Source organism: Aythya ferina (genome assembly GCF_964211825.1).
Source record: "Aythya ferina genome assembly, chromosome: W".
Lineage (NCBI taxonomy): Eukaryota > Metazoa > Chordata > Aves > Anseriformes > Anatidae > Aythya > Aythya ferina.
In genome coordinates this window covers 3,348,089-3,362,536 of record NC_140313.1, presented here as the reverse complement: position 1 = coordinate 3,362,536, position 14,448 = coordinate 3,348,089, and the positions used below count along the sequence as shown (strand labels likewise).

Genomic DNA, 14,448 nt, shown 5'->3' with positions numbered 1-14,448 from the left:
TCTGGAAGCAAAACTTGTATGCATGCTGGGTTGGTATTTAATTGAGCTCATTTAAACTAAGCTTCCAGCAAGCACATATGACAGATTTATATATGAATCTTCACAGAGTATAAAATGACATTTATCAACCTTCCAACAGAGTATTTGATATTTGAACAATTGATTCTGATTTAACAGTGAAAAATGCCACTATCCGTACAGAAAATTTGCAATAGGATTAAAACCCTAGTCACTACCATCCCCAACAATGGCTCTGCCAGGTAAACTATTAAACATTTATGTACTACCTTAACTTTGTCTAGGCTTAAAGGGATTAAAAAGTAATCCAAATCCTGATGAGTTTAATGCAGAAGAGACTAAAGATTGAGTTGGAAGAAAAGGAGCCAGAGCTGGGAGATGTGAGACATTAAGCTGCTTGAAAATTTCAAAGGTCAGGCAGATTTTAAGAACGACAGCAGCAGGAGCTGATTGATGTGGATTAAAAGCATGTTACACTGGCTGCAGACAATACCATCAGTCTCATTTTGGCCCAGGTAACCTAGCACTCATCAGAGTATGACTAAGAGTAGAGAGTCGATCCAAATACCGCTAGATATGAGTTCACCTAATTAAAGAGACACACTGTATCCACAGGGAGAGGAGGTTTTTGAGCAGACTTTTCTCTAGAGCCCAGGCAGGAACATGCTTGTCAGCGTTGTTGGACAATTCCTCTTAAGCAGGTAGATTTCACCAACTATGATCTTCATAAGCACAGTGTGGTCAGCACTGAGCATTCACTAGACAGGAGCACTAGCAGGTCCTGGAGGCTGCGTTCTTCTATAACTCTGTGGAGCTCTAACATAATACAAGTTTTGGATGTTTTCTGTTATTCCCAGAAGATGCCAGTTGAGCCTGTCCCTGCTTTCATGGTTAAGCATGCTTTAATTTCCAAATGTAATATACCCCTCACAATTTATGCTTAACTTTTCCAATGTTGACACCATTTATTACATCAAATATTTCTTTTTTTGTTCCTGAAAGATTTATACATGGCAAGCAAATCCTTTCTCCATACTGGTTTTACCAGGTTCAATCTGCCAACCTCTTTTAGTTTTCTGTTATATGACAGGCTTTCAAATCCCATGTCTTATGTAGTTCTCATCTACGCCTAGCCCACACTAAATTCTTATTGGTGGAACTGAAGAGATGAGATTGTTATACTGCATTGCAAACATCTTACCCTGGCCTTTCACAATAGCAATGATACACCTTTATCTACTGGAAAAAGTGATACCGACTCTTCTAATATCTACCTTTCCCACTTTAATGGTGGATAATATAATTCAGCAGTGGCCAAATGGAATAAAATTTTCCCTACATGATAAAGCAGAAGTTTTGGCAGAAGAACTAATCATTCTGCTGTATCTGTATGTTTGGAAAAAAGCTGGGAAACTGCAAAGGTATGACTATGGCATATTTTTATGTATTAGTCCATTTTAATAATTACTTATCTTGCAATCATATCAGGCTTCATCTTCCTTAGTCACTTCCAGTTGGTAAACTTCAATATACAGCAGATTGAGTTGCTCCTGTCATATTTTTCTCATTTCTATTATTTTAGTTTTCATGCCTTTCCTCTGTGGCATTTCTGAGCCTTTGTTGTACTGATGTCTCCCTCCTTTCTTAGCCAACTCCCTCCTGCTTTTTGTCCCTTTGTCATTAATGAACTTCAAAAATAAATGACTATTGGACAAGTCCATTAACAATCTCCTTTCTTCTGACAGTTTCTCCTTCACCACTACCTAATGTAGTTCCCAGGGTTCTCAATTCATTGCCCCTGCTTATGCACTCACTTTATAAAACTGAAATTTGTTATTGTCGTGGTTTAACCCGGCCGGCAGCTAAACACCACGCAGCCATTCGCTCACCCTCCCCCCTCCCTCTCTGGGATGGGGGAGAGAAATGGAAAGTGAAGCCCGTGAGTTGAGATAAAGACAGTTTAATAAGACAGGAAAATAATAATAATAATAATAATAATAATAATAATAATAATAATACAATGATGATAATAGTACTACTACTAATAATGTGTACAAACAAGTGATGCACAATGCAATTGCTCACCACCCGCTGACCGATGCCCAGCCTAACCCCGAGCAGTCCGGCCCCCTCCCCCCGGCTAGCCACCCCTATATATTGTTTAGCATGACGTCAGATGGTATGGAATACCCCTTTGGCTAGTTTGGGTCACCTGTCCTGGGTCTGTCCCCTCCCAGCTCTTACTGCACCCCCAGCCTGCCTGTTGGCAGGACAGAGCAAGAAGCTGAGACGTCCTTGGCTTGGTATAAGCACTGCTCTGCAACAATTAAACCATCGGGGTGTTATCAGCACTCTTCTCATCCTAAGCCAAAACACAGCATTCCACCAGCTACCAGGAAGAAAATTAATTCTGTTCTAACTGAAACCAGGACATCTATCCACCCCTTATTCCATACCATTTATGTCATGCTCAGGTTACACTCTTTTCCATACATTCTAATTAGTCACCTATAGTAGTCATGGTAGTGATAACATATAGTATTATATAGTAATTAACATGGTACATTTCAGTTCATGGGCTATTCTCACCCAGTATTAAATCTCCTTGAGGTACACACTGGACCTCTCCGTTCTTTTGCATCACCCACCAAGTGTATCCAGGTCCCTGAGCAAAAACAATTCCACGAATGGGTTTGCCTTTTCCTGAGGCAGGAGTAGCCCAGACTGTTTTACCCAGCATATTTCTTACATGCACTACAGGAACTTTATCCCCATCTACAGTACGTAACAGGTTTGATTGGGCAGGTCCAGCTCGGTTGGCAGATCCCCTAGTATTGACTAACCAGGTGGCCTTTGCGAAATGCGTATCCCGATTTTTGAATGTCCCAGCGCCCATTGCTTTCAATGTAGTCTTTAACAGTCCGTTGTATCGTTCAACTTTCCCGGAGGCTGGTGCATGATAGGGGATGTGATACACCCACTCAATCCCATGTTCTTTGGCCCAAGTGTCTATAAGGTTGTTTCGGAAATGAGTTCCATTGTCTGACTCTATTCTTTCTGGGGTACCATGTCGCCATAGGACTTGCTTTTCAAGGCCCAGGATAGTGTTCCGGGCGGTGGCATGAGGCACAGGATATGTTTCCAGCCATCCGGTGGTTGCTTCCACCATTGTAAGTACGTGGCGCTTGCCATTGCGAGTTTGAGGGAATGTGATGTAATCAATCTGCCAGGCCTCTCCATATTTATATTTCAGCCATCGTCCTCCATACCAAAGAGGCTTTGACCGTTTGGCTTGCTTGATTGCAGCGCATGTTTCACAGTCATGAATAACCTGTGCTATAGCGTCCATGGTCAGGTCCACCCCTCGATCACGAGTCCATCTGTATGTTGCATCTCTACCTTGATGGCCTGAGGTGTCATGGGCCCATCGGGCTATAAATAATTCACCTTTATGCTGCCAATCCAGGTCCACCTGAGCTACTTCAATCTTAGCAGCCTGATCCACCTGCTGGTTGTTTTGATGTTCTTCAGTAGCCCCATTCTTGGGCACATGAGCATCTATGTGGCGTACTTTCACAGCCAGGTTCTCTACCCGAGCAGCAATATCTTGCCACAATGCAGCAGCCCAGATGGGTTTGCCCCTACGCTGCCAGTTGTTTTGCTTCCATTGCTGTAACCATCCCCACAGGGCATTTGCTACCATCCATGAATCGGTGTAGAGATAGAGAACTGGCCATTTTTCTCGTTCAGCAATGTCTAAAGCCAGCTGAATGGCCTTCACTTCTGCAAACTGACTCGATTCACCTTCTCCCTCAGCAGCTTCTGCAACTTGTCGTGTAGGACTCCATACAGCAGCCTTCCATCTCCGATGCTTCCCCACAATACGACAGGACCCATCAGTGAACAGGGCATATTTCTTCTCATTTTCTGGTAACTGGTTGTACAGTGGGGCTTCTTCAGCACGACCCACCTCCTCTGATGATGATATCCCAAAGTATTTGCCTTCTGGCCAGTCCATAATCACTTCCAAGATTCCTGGGCGGCTGGGGTTTCCTATTCGAGCCCGCTGAGTAATCAGTGCAACCCACTTGCTCCATGTAGCATCAGTTGCATGATGCGTAGAAGAGACCCTTCCCTTGAACATCCAGCCTAGTACCGGCAGTTGGGGTGCTAGGAGGAGCTGCGCTTCAGTACCGACCACCTCCGAAGCAGATCAAAATCCTTCATATGCTGCCAATATCTCCTTTTCAGTTGGAGTATAGTGGGCCTCAGATCCTCTGTATCCCCGACTCCAAAACCCCAGGGGCCGACCTCGAGTTTCCCCAGGTTCTTTCTGCCAGAGGCTCCAGGTGGGGCCGTTCTCCCCGGCTGCAGTGTAGAGCACATTCTTTACATCTGGTCCTGTTCGAACTGGCCCAAGGGCTACTGCATGGACTATTTCCTGCTTGATTTGTTCAAAGGCTTGTCGTTGTTCAGGGCCCCATTCAAACTCATTCTTCTTACGGGTTACTTGGTAGAGCGGGTTTACAATCAGACTGTAATTTGGGATGTGCATTCTCCAAAACCCCACAACACCTAGGAAAGTCTGTGTTTCTTTTTTGTTAGTTGGTGGAGACATAGCTGTTATTTTGTTGATCACATCCATTGGGATTTGACGATGTCCATCTTGCCATTTTATTCCTAAAAACTGGATCTCTCGTGCAGGTCCTCTGACTTTATTTTTTTTTATGGCAAAACCAGCTTTCAGAAGGATTTGGACTATTTTCTTCCCTTTCTCGAAAACTTCCTCTGCTGTGTCACCCCACACAATAATGTCATCGATGTACCGCAGGTGTTCAGGAGCTTCCCCCTGCTCTAGCGCAGACTGGATAAGCCCATGGCAAATGGTAGGGCTGTGTTTCCACCCCTGGGGCAGCCGATTCCAAATATATTGGACTCCCCTCCAAGTGAAGGCAAATTGTGGCCTGCACTCTGCTGCTAGAGGGATGGAGAAAAATGCATTAGCGATATCAGTTGTGGCGTACCACTTGGCTGCCTTCGATTCAAGTTCGTACTGAAGTTCCAGCATGTCCGGCACTGCAGCGCTCAGTGGTGGCGTCACTTCGTTCAGGCCACGATAGTCCACTGTTAGTCTCCACTCGCCATTAGACTTTCGCACTAGCCATATGGGACTATTGAAAGGTGAATGAGTCTTGCTGATCACTCCTTGGCTCTCCAATTGACGAATTAGCTTATGGATGGGAATCAGGGAGTCTCGGTTAGTGCGATATTGCCGCCGGTGCACAGTTGTGGTAGCGATTGGCACTTGCTGTTCTTCGACCCTCAGCAACCCCACAACAGAGGGGTCCTCTGAGAGACCAGGCAAGGTAGATAATTGTTTAATGCCCTCTGTCTCTAAGGCAGCTGTACCAAAAGCCCACCGGAACCCTTTTGGGTCCTTGCAATATCCTCTTCTAAGATAGTCTATGCCAAGGATACATGGAGCATCCCGGGCCAGTCACAATGCGGTGCTTTTCCCACTCATTCCCAGTCAGACTCACTTCAGCCTCCAATACAGTCAACTGCTGAGATCCCCCTGTCACTCCACAAATATAGATGGGCTCTGGACCTTTATAGCTCGATGGCATTACAGTACATTGTGCACCGGTGTCTACTAAAGCCTTATACTTCTGTGCGTCTGACGTGCCAGGCCATCGAATCCACACAGTCCAATAAACTCGATTGTCCCTTTCCTCCCCCTGGCTGGAGGCAGGGCCCCCCTAACCCTGGTCAGAATCTTCTTCGTTTCTGTGTTTGAAGGACTGTCTGCTGGAAGTTGGAGCAGCAAACTGTTCAGAGAATCCCTTTTTCCTGATTGTTTTCTTTTGCAACTCACGTACCCGTGACTCTAGGGTCGCGGTAGATTTTCCATCCCATTTTCTCATGTCCTCTCCATGGTCTCGTAAGTAAAACCACAGGGTAGCACGGGGTGAGTACCCACAATATCGTCTTCCTTGTGTGGATGAACGCCTACCCCTGATAGCTGAGACACTGCTCTGTACAGGTGCGGAGGAGATTAATCTCTCTTCAAGTAGGTGAACCTTTTCAGAAAGTTTCTCCACAGCTGAGACGCAGGCCTGTAAGGAAGAGGAGAGACTTTCTTCGTACTGCCGGAGTTGTTTAGCCACTTCATCCACTGTGGGTTCCTCATCCTCTTTCCAGGCATTATTGCCAATGAGCTGGCATATGATGATGGTGCACTCCGTACAAACTTCCGCCACATGGGTCGCGTACACCTGACTTCATCTGGATCTTTGGATGTTTGTCTGAGGTCTGGATTGTCATAAATCACCTCCCGTACGGCTAATTCCCTCAGGTACTGGATTCCCTTCTCCATAGTGGTCCACTTGCCTGGTAGTCATAAAAGTTCTTCCTTGAAAGGATACCTTTCCCTCACAGCTGAGAGGAGACGCCTCCAGAGGCTGTGAGATTGTGCTCCATTTGCAATTGCTTTGTCAATGCCTGTGTCTCTAGCAAGGGATCCCAGTCGCTTGGCTTCCCTGCCCTCTAATTCCACACAATTGGCTCCAGTGTCCCAGCATCGCAGCAGCCAGGTGACAATCTGCTCACCTATACAGCGACCAAAATCTTTTCGCACATCTCGTAACTCACGCTCATTTAGGCTTCAGGTAGTTACTGTTGATTTTTCGGCATCCTCATCTTCCTCCCCTTAATCCATGATGGCCCAGTGTCGTCGTCGTCTCCGTCGTCTCTATACCTAGATTTGGCAGAAGACTCTCTGCGTTCTAAACGACCTGAATCTCTATACCATTTTTTCACCTTCTCTACAGGGGCAGCTTGCACTGCTACTGCTCGTTTCTCTGACCTTGTTACAGGGTCTGCCAAAGAGGTTGGAATACCCTCTGCAGGGTCAACTTGCACTGCTACAGCTCTTTTCTCTGACCCAGCCACAGGAGCTGGAGCAGCTGCAGGAACCGGAGCTGGAGCAGCTGCAGGAGCTGGAACTGGTGCGGCTGCAGGAGCTGTAACTGGAGCGGCTGCAGGAACCGGAGCTGGAGTGGCTGCAGGAGCTGGAAGTGGAGCGGCTGCAGGAGCTGGGACTGGAGCAGCTGCAGGAACCGGAGCTGGAGCGGCTGCAGGAACTGGAGCTGGAGCGGCTGCAGGAGCTGGGACTGGAGCAGCTGCAGGAGCTGGAACTGGAGTGGCTTCAGGAACTGGAGCTGGAGTGGCTGCAGGAGCTGGGATTGGAGCATCTGCAGGAGCTGGGACTGGAGCGGCTGCAGAGTCCACCGTAGGGGTCACAGTGGCCGTTGGATCTGTCACAGGGCTTGGAGTGGCCGCAGGGTCTGTTACTAAATTGATAGCAGTATCAATGGCAGCTCGATAGGCATGAGCCAGGCCCCAGCACGTTACAATAATTTGTGTTACTTTGGAACTGCCAGAATCGCGACACCTTTTTTTCAAGCATTCTGCCAGTTTTTGAGGATTTTGCAATTGTTCAGGGGTGAATTTCCAAAACACTGGGGGTGCCAACTGCTCTAGATGCCTGCCCATATCCTCCCATACTCCCTGCCACCCACAACTATACTGCCTCCGGGCAGATCTCCGGATGAGCTTCCTAAGTAGTTGTTTAAGCAGAATCTGAAGTGCTTTCAGGAGGCAGAACAACAAGACTATGCTGGTCTGAGTATCCCAAGGATATTCAATATCTTGGAGAGCTATTGTAATAAACTCGGAGGATAAGAGGGTGGTGAAGGAGGAAGGAAGAGTGATCCAGGAGCATACAGGGGTGGTGAAGGAGAAAGGGAGAGTAATCAAGTAAGAAAAATTATCTTCCCCTTTCCCCTCCACAGATTGACTCCCTAATGAGAAAAGGCAACAGATATAATTCCTAATAGTTTCCAAAAAAAAGTTTCCAAAGTATAGAATCGAAGATGTTACTGAGTACAAATACCAGGTTAGAGTCATGGCCAGATATTTCATCATCTCATAAGCCACTGATACAACACACAGTACCATAATGGTCTGAAACCAGGGCCCGGAGAGGATAAACAACATGACAGAGAGCACATACAGAAAATAACGTGCAATAATACTCAATTTGGTAAACAGGCGCAGCAGAGTTGAGATTAAAGCAATCAGCATTATGACAAGTGACTATTAAGCAGGTCTAATACTTATACCAATTTTAGTTTAACACACTCTGGTCAGATCTGCCGTTATCTCAACCTTTCGTGCCCCACGTTGGGTGCCTAAAAGACTGTCGTGGTTTAACCCAGCTGGCAGCTAAACACCACGCAGCCATTCGCTCACCCTCCCCCCTCCCTCTCTGGGACGGGGGAGAGAAATGGAAAATGAAGCCTGTGAGTTGAGATAAAGACAGTTTAATAAGACAGGAAAATAATAATAATAATAATAATAATAATAATAATAATACAATGATGATAATAGTACTACTAATAATAATATGTACAAACAAGTGATGCACAATGCAATTGCTCACCACCCGCTGACCGATGCCCAGACTAACCCCGAGCAGTCCGGCCCCCTCCCCCCGGCTAGCCACCCCTATATATTGTTTAGCATGACGTCAGATGGTATGGAATACCCCTTTGGCTAGTTTGGGTCACCTGTCCTGGGTCTGTCCCCTCCCAGCTCTTACTGCACCCCCAGCCTGCCTGTTGGCAGGACAGAGCAAAAGGCTGAGGTGTCCTTGGCTTGGTATAAGCACTGCTCTGCAACAATTAAACCATCGGGGTGTTATCAGCACTCTTCTCATCCTAAGCCAAAACACAGCATTCCACCAGCTACCAGGAAGAAAATTAATTCTGTTCTAACTGAAACCAGGACAGTTATAGATCTATTTTAAATTACCTTTACATTTAATTTGCATGAATTGAACTTATTATCTCTGAATCCAAATCTATTTCTGATGATCAGCTCTTCTATAATGTCCTCATGTGTTACCAAAGCCAAGTATAGAATAGCACCATTTTCTGTCACATTAGTGAATCTCTGGAGGATATCTTTATTGTCTAGAAATGCAAGAATGTCTTGGATCTACCAATAATAGTATCAATTGCTCTCCAACCTAATTCCTGATGTTAAATTATCCAAAACAGCTACTGCAGTAGCAATTACCTCTCTAATAACATTACAGAACTCTTTAGGTAGTGAAAAAGGAACCTGATGGCATATGGAATGCGGGCAGTGATTATCTTTTACCAAACTGAGTTGAGTTGTCATTAACACTGCTTTCTGCCTTTTCCTGAAAAGCAGCTGCCAGTTTTAGAGTACTTATGATTGCTGTTGCAGGACAGATCTACTGTCCCAATGCACTTGGTCATATCCTCTATCAATAGTTCAAGGTCTTCCACTTTGCTGCATAACCTTGCTGCATTTGCACATACAACTTTGTCTTTTCCTCCCTAGTCACTCTTTCTTCAAGATCATTATTCAACTACTTTTTCACTTTGCTGTCCATGGACCTAGTCTACAAAATTCCTTTATGCACTGCAATGACCAGATTTGTCTATTATTCAATCTCCCATATACTCCATCAGAGCCTTGAGAATGCACAAGTGCTTCCAGCCTTTTCTGAGTGTTTCTTTAAGGCTTCTCTTACCAATGAAGCCAACACCACTCTTTGCAGTAGTACTGTAGGTCCTTGAGTTAAACCTACCTATTGACAAGATCTCTTCATAACCACATAACAATGCTCACACTTTCCCAAATCTTGTTCAGACTTTAGCTGTCTGCTGAACTTCCCTGTCACTTATTTGGTAGTGTCCGGAGCTATGCCACTGAACATCTGGGCATCCACTTTTTTTCAGAGCCTTCCCTGACATGGCACAGTCAACCTCAATCATCTCTAGCAGTATCTCATCAATGTCATTTATTCTAATGTGAAGGACAACTAGGGACTGCTTTCTGCTCCTATCTGGAAATTTTCCAGACCATTTTTTACCCATGCTCTAAGCAAAAAGCACACTATTCCTTTGACATGTCCTTTGTCAGGGTCTTGAGTCTGTATGGCACAACAGCGGCTCAGGTTTTGGAAGCAGGATGGCAATGTGTGGATTGCTGTCCTCTTGTAAGCATCAGCTTTATGAGGAAGCAGTGTATTGTGCTAATACATGCTGCTGCTTCCAGAACTTCAGAAATACTGCTCAGAAATAGCATGAGCATTTCTTTGTGAACCATTACAAACCCACAGTCCCTCCACCTCACAACAACACAACTCTGTCTTTTCCTGGTAATGGTCCAAGTCTCTGTTCCTCTCCCTTTTGTTTGCAGTCATCCTGGCCTCTTCTTTTTACAGTCCTTCTATATTATCTTCATTCTTTTTCTGGCCAAGCCTTAATCTTAGCTTGATGAAAATCTGTGAGTTTAAAAAGCTAAGCCTTCCTTTTGAAGAAGACCTCTACCACAGCCCAAGACAAAGCGTCCTTCAACGTTCGTAGGTCAGTTCCCTGAGCAGTGGAATCACACTGATAAACTGCTCTGTGAGATTTCTGAGCTGAGCTGGCACATTCAGTCATATAAATGGAGATCTGCTTATGATCCCACTAGCACCTCAACATATTACAGACCCTAGATTCAGCCTTCTCATTCTTCATCAGCAAAGACTCACCTAATTTCACTTGGAGTGGGGGAGGCTTATAGTTCATGGCTACAGTCTCTCCCTCTCTCGTATCACAATCTCTGTCCGAAATAGATGCAGCTGTTGGATCCTGTGGAGATAGAAAATGAAACAGAACAGAACGGTTTAGCTAAAAGTTATGCAGTCACTTCTCTAACTGACTATTAGGCTAGTCCATCCCCACACACGTTCAGAGGGAGCAGAGAGTATGCTGGTGTTTCAAATGGCTGAAACCTAGGGGAAAATCACATAACTCTGGAAGTATGTTTAGTATGTTTAAAGTATTTCTGGAAATGCCAGATTTCAACATCAGACACATGATAGATGATATTGGGAATATAATATGGAGGGTGGGTCACCAGATCAAATTCAGCCCGGGCTGGCAATAGTCCCAAGCCATTTTCATATGATGACTCTTTGGTGTGTCGTATGAAACACACTACAGTTTCAACTGAGTTCTAAGTGGATCAGTCAACCTCGTGATTAAAACTAAAAAGTTCGTGACCAGCTGTGTAAGTCTGGCTCAAAAGGAATTAAGACCAAATGAAAAGGTGAATTCAATCTCCGGTTCATCTTGGAGAAGACTGAAGAAGCCTGTATTTCCCATACTGGACCTATTTTGTGGCAAAATGGGAAGATTTAATTTTAGTATCTGTCAGCACAGAAATTTTCACTGGAATCCCCCTAAAACAAAAGCTCCCAAAACTTATATCTGCTCCATCGTATACACTTGCAGACAACCTAATCCAGGTAGTGCTGTATTCAGTGTTACAGTGCATCAGAGCATTCACACAGAGATAAGCTACCAATTCACTTGGCTCCAGCACTGATGAAAGTATTTAAAATCCTTTCATGTCAAATTTCAAACCTGTTGGACCTATATCTATTTAGCACCACTGATTTTCCAATGTGTTCGCTTCTTCCCAGCTAGAAACTAAATTGAACATGCATATGTATATATACAAATATGGGTATATGAATTCTGATTTATAATAGGTACACCTGCACAGGGAAAAACATCCAGCATTAAGTCCAATATCTGACGAAACCATCACTTTGTAGAAATAGAACAAATCGTGAGAAACTAAATATCGATAAATACCACTCCAAAGTAGCTAATAATATTGTCCATCTCTCAGTTTCTGGAGATTTCTACAGATTTTCTAGTAAAAATGCAACCTATGATTTGGCGCTGACACCTGTATGCAATGCAAGTTATTGAAGCGCACCTGCGGGACAATGCAGTCATTGGTCCCAGCCAACATGGGTTCATGAGGGGTAGGTCCTGCCTAACAGATTTGATTTCCTTTTATGATAAGAAAACACGGTTGGAGCATTTTGCTCCTGAGGGATGGACCACGTGGTACGGACCCATATCTGGAGCAGTTCTGGAAGAGCTGCTGCCTGTGGGAAGCCCACGCCGGATCAGTTCACCAAGGACTGCATCCCATGGGAGGGACCCCACAGCACAGGGGATGAGAGTGACCTAGAAGGAGCGGCAGAGAAGAAGCGCTGTAGACTGACCATAATCCCCATTCCACCGTTCCCCTGCGCCGCTCGGGGGGAGGAGGTGGAAGAGGGTGGATGGGGAGGGAAGGTGCTTTTGGTTTCTTTCCTTTGTTTCTCACTTCTCTAGCTTGTTAGTAATTAGCAATAAATCCTACTGTCTCCCTATGCCGAGTCTGTTTTGCCTGTCACAATAATTGCTGCGTGATCTCCTTATCTCAACCTTTGAGCCCTTTTCATCGTATTTTCTCCCTGTTCCTCTTTGAGGAGGGGGATTGAGAGAGTGGTTGTGGTGGAGCTTGGCTGCCCACTCGAGAGGAACCACCACAGCACCACAGTACAAAAAGGATGTAAAACTGTTGAAGAGTGTCCAGAGGAGGGTGACGAAGATGGTGAAGGGCCTAGAGGGGAAGACATATGAGGAGCGGATGAGGTCACTGGGCCTGTTCAGCCTGGAGAAGAGGAGGCTGAGGGGGGACCTCATCGCGGTCTACAACTTCCTCATGAGAGGGAGTAGAGAGGCAGGTGACCTATCCTCTGTAAACACCAGTGATAGGACCCGCGGGAATGGTGTTAAGCTGAGGCAGGGGAAGTTTAGGCTGGACATCAGGAAGAGGTTCTTCACCGAGAGGGTGGTTGTACACTGGAACAGGCTCCCCAGTGAAGTAGTCACTGCACCAAGCCTGTCTGAATTTAAGAAGCGTTTGGACTGTTCACTTAGGCACATGGTCTAAACTTTTGGGCAGACCTGTGTGGTGCCAGGAGTTGGACTTGATGATCCTTATGGGTCCCTTCCAACTCGGGATATTCTATGATTCTGTGATTCTATGCAATGCAAGACAGTCAGTGAGTTTCAAAGCAAGGGACTGTTGCTCTTCTGTCACAGAAAGAAATCAGTCTGTGAGCTCAGTGAGTTCTCCTTCAGTCAGTAAGTTCTGAAGAAAAGGACCGAGGAGTCAAGTTGACAGGACACCAAGGACACCAAGTTGAAGGTGAATCAGCAATGAAGAGTAGAAGGGTAACAGCATTCTTCTACTTTAAACTACAAGTTTAAATGATCCTGAATGGGATGAGAAGGCGAATAGGGATCAGCCAGCCTTTATTTTCTACAACAAAGGGCTATCAAATGTTAACATGCAACAGCTGGAAACAAACTCGGTACTTCTACATACTACAGGTGACAGGCTACTGTGGATGCTAAAAGGGGCTCAGGAAAGGGTGAGATAAATGCATGGAAGGGATATCCATCAGGACTATCAAATACTAAAGAACTGCTGCCAGCTTAGGCAGCCCTAGAGGCACAGATCACTGGAGGGAGTGAACCAGGGAGGCAGGGCTCACCCAGTTCTCATTCTTACAGGGACACGATGAAGGGGTAGGTGAGGCCTTTAATCGGACTCGGAATAGTCATCCTTATTTTTTGTGTCAGAAGCTATTTTATGGTCTCAACTTCAGAATAGCTCCTCTGATTTCCTTGCAATATGTGATCTATCTCTCAAATGCCCAGCTGATGAATCAGTCCCTGGAGAGCTCGCTCCTTCCCCCACCACTGACTACCGAGCAACCACCGCTGTGGTGCACGGGCCAGGCCTGCTCCCTCTGAATTGCAAAACTGAACCAAAAGGACACTGATCTGGGCCAGAGACAGCGTCCCCAGCATGAGCGAGCCTTGTCTGTGGCACTGGCATAACCCTGGTTCTGCAGCAATGCGCAGGGCTCCGCATGAGCACGAGCACGACAGCATTCTTGTGGCTCAGCTGGAGCTGCCCCCTTGCCTCCGTGCATACTGAATGCACACATTTCTCTCTATAGTAAATCTACCCAGAGAAACATTTACTCGACTAATTAGTCCTTTGTTTGTGGATGCCTACAAGCAGACCGAGATTCACCATGTGCTTTTGCTACTGGAATTCACTTGTGGCTTTATCCTTTTTTACAAGCCTTCCTTAGACAATGTATTCAGCTTGGACCCCAGCATCAGGGCCACAGCTATGCGGTGTGACCTGTCCCAGGCCAGGTGATGTGATTTCTCTGCTCCCTGGGAGGCAAATAACACTCCCAATAAAAAGGCAAGTGGCTGCAGTGGCTCCAAAATGGCTCTGAGAAATTAATACATTTTAGGTTTTTTTTTTTGATTGTTTGGGGTTTTTTTTGGCTGTTCCTGAGACCTCTTTATGCCTCCTAGGGAAAAAAAAAAAAAAAACATTCAATCAGACTGCTGCATGAACATTTGGCTGGGGCCAGAGTTTAATCAAAGTTTTCTCCCCACATGCTCACAGCTT

General features: G+C 45.5%; 1 protein-coding gene and 1 long non-coding RNA gene across 3 annotated transcripts in view; one reads left to right on the top strand and one right to left on the bottom strand.

Annotated features, from left to right (window-relative positions):
* The window catches only part of LOC311426422, a 566,016-nt gene that overhangs the window by 166,559 nt on the left and 385,009 nt on the right, over nt 1–14,448 (top strand). The window lies entirely within an intron of this gene.
* LOC311426336 (protein FAM219A-like) overlaps nt 1–14,448 on the bottom strand; it is a 135,929-nt gene that overhangs the window by 67,597 nt on the left and 53,884 nt on the right. For both annotated transcript variants that reach the window (XM_084502785.1, XM_084502786.1), the window contains exon 2: nt 10,652–10,751. In XM_084502785.1, coding sequence (XP_084358911.1) covers nt 10,652–10,751 — 100 coding nt within the window. The remainder of the gene's footprint in view (nt 1–10,651; nt 10,752–14,448) is intronic.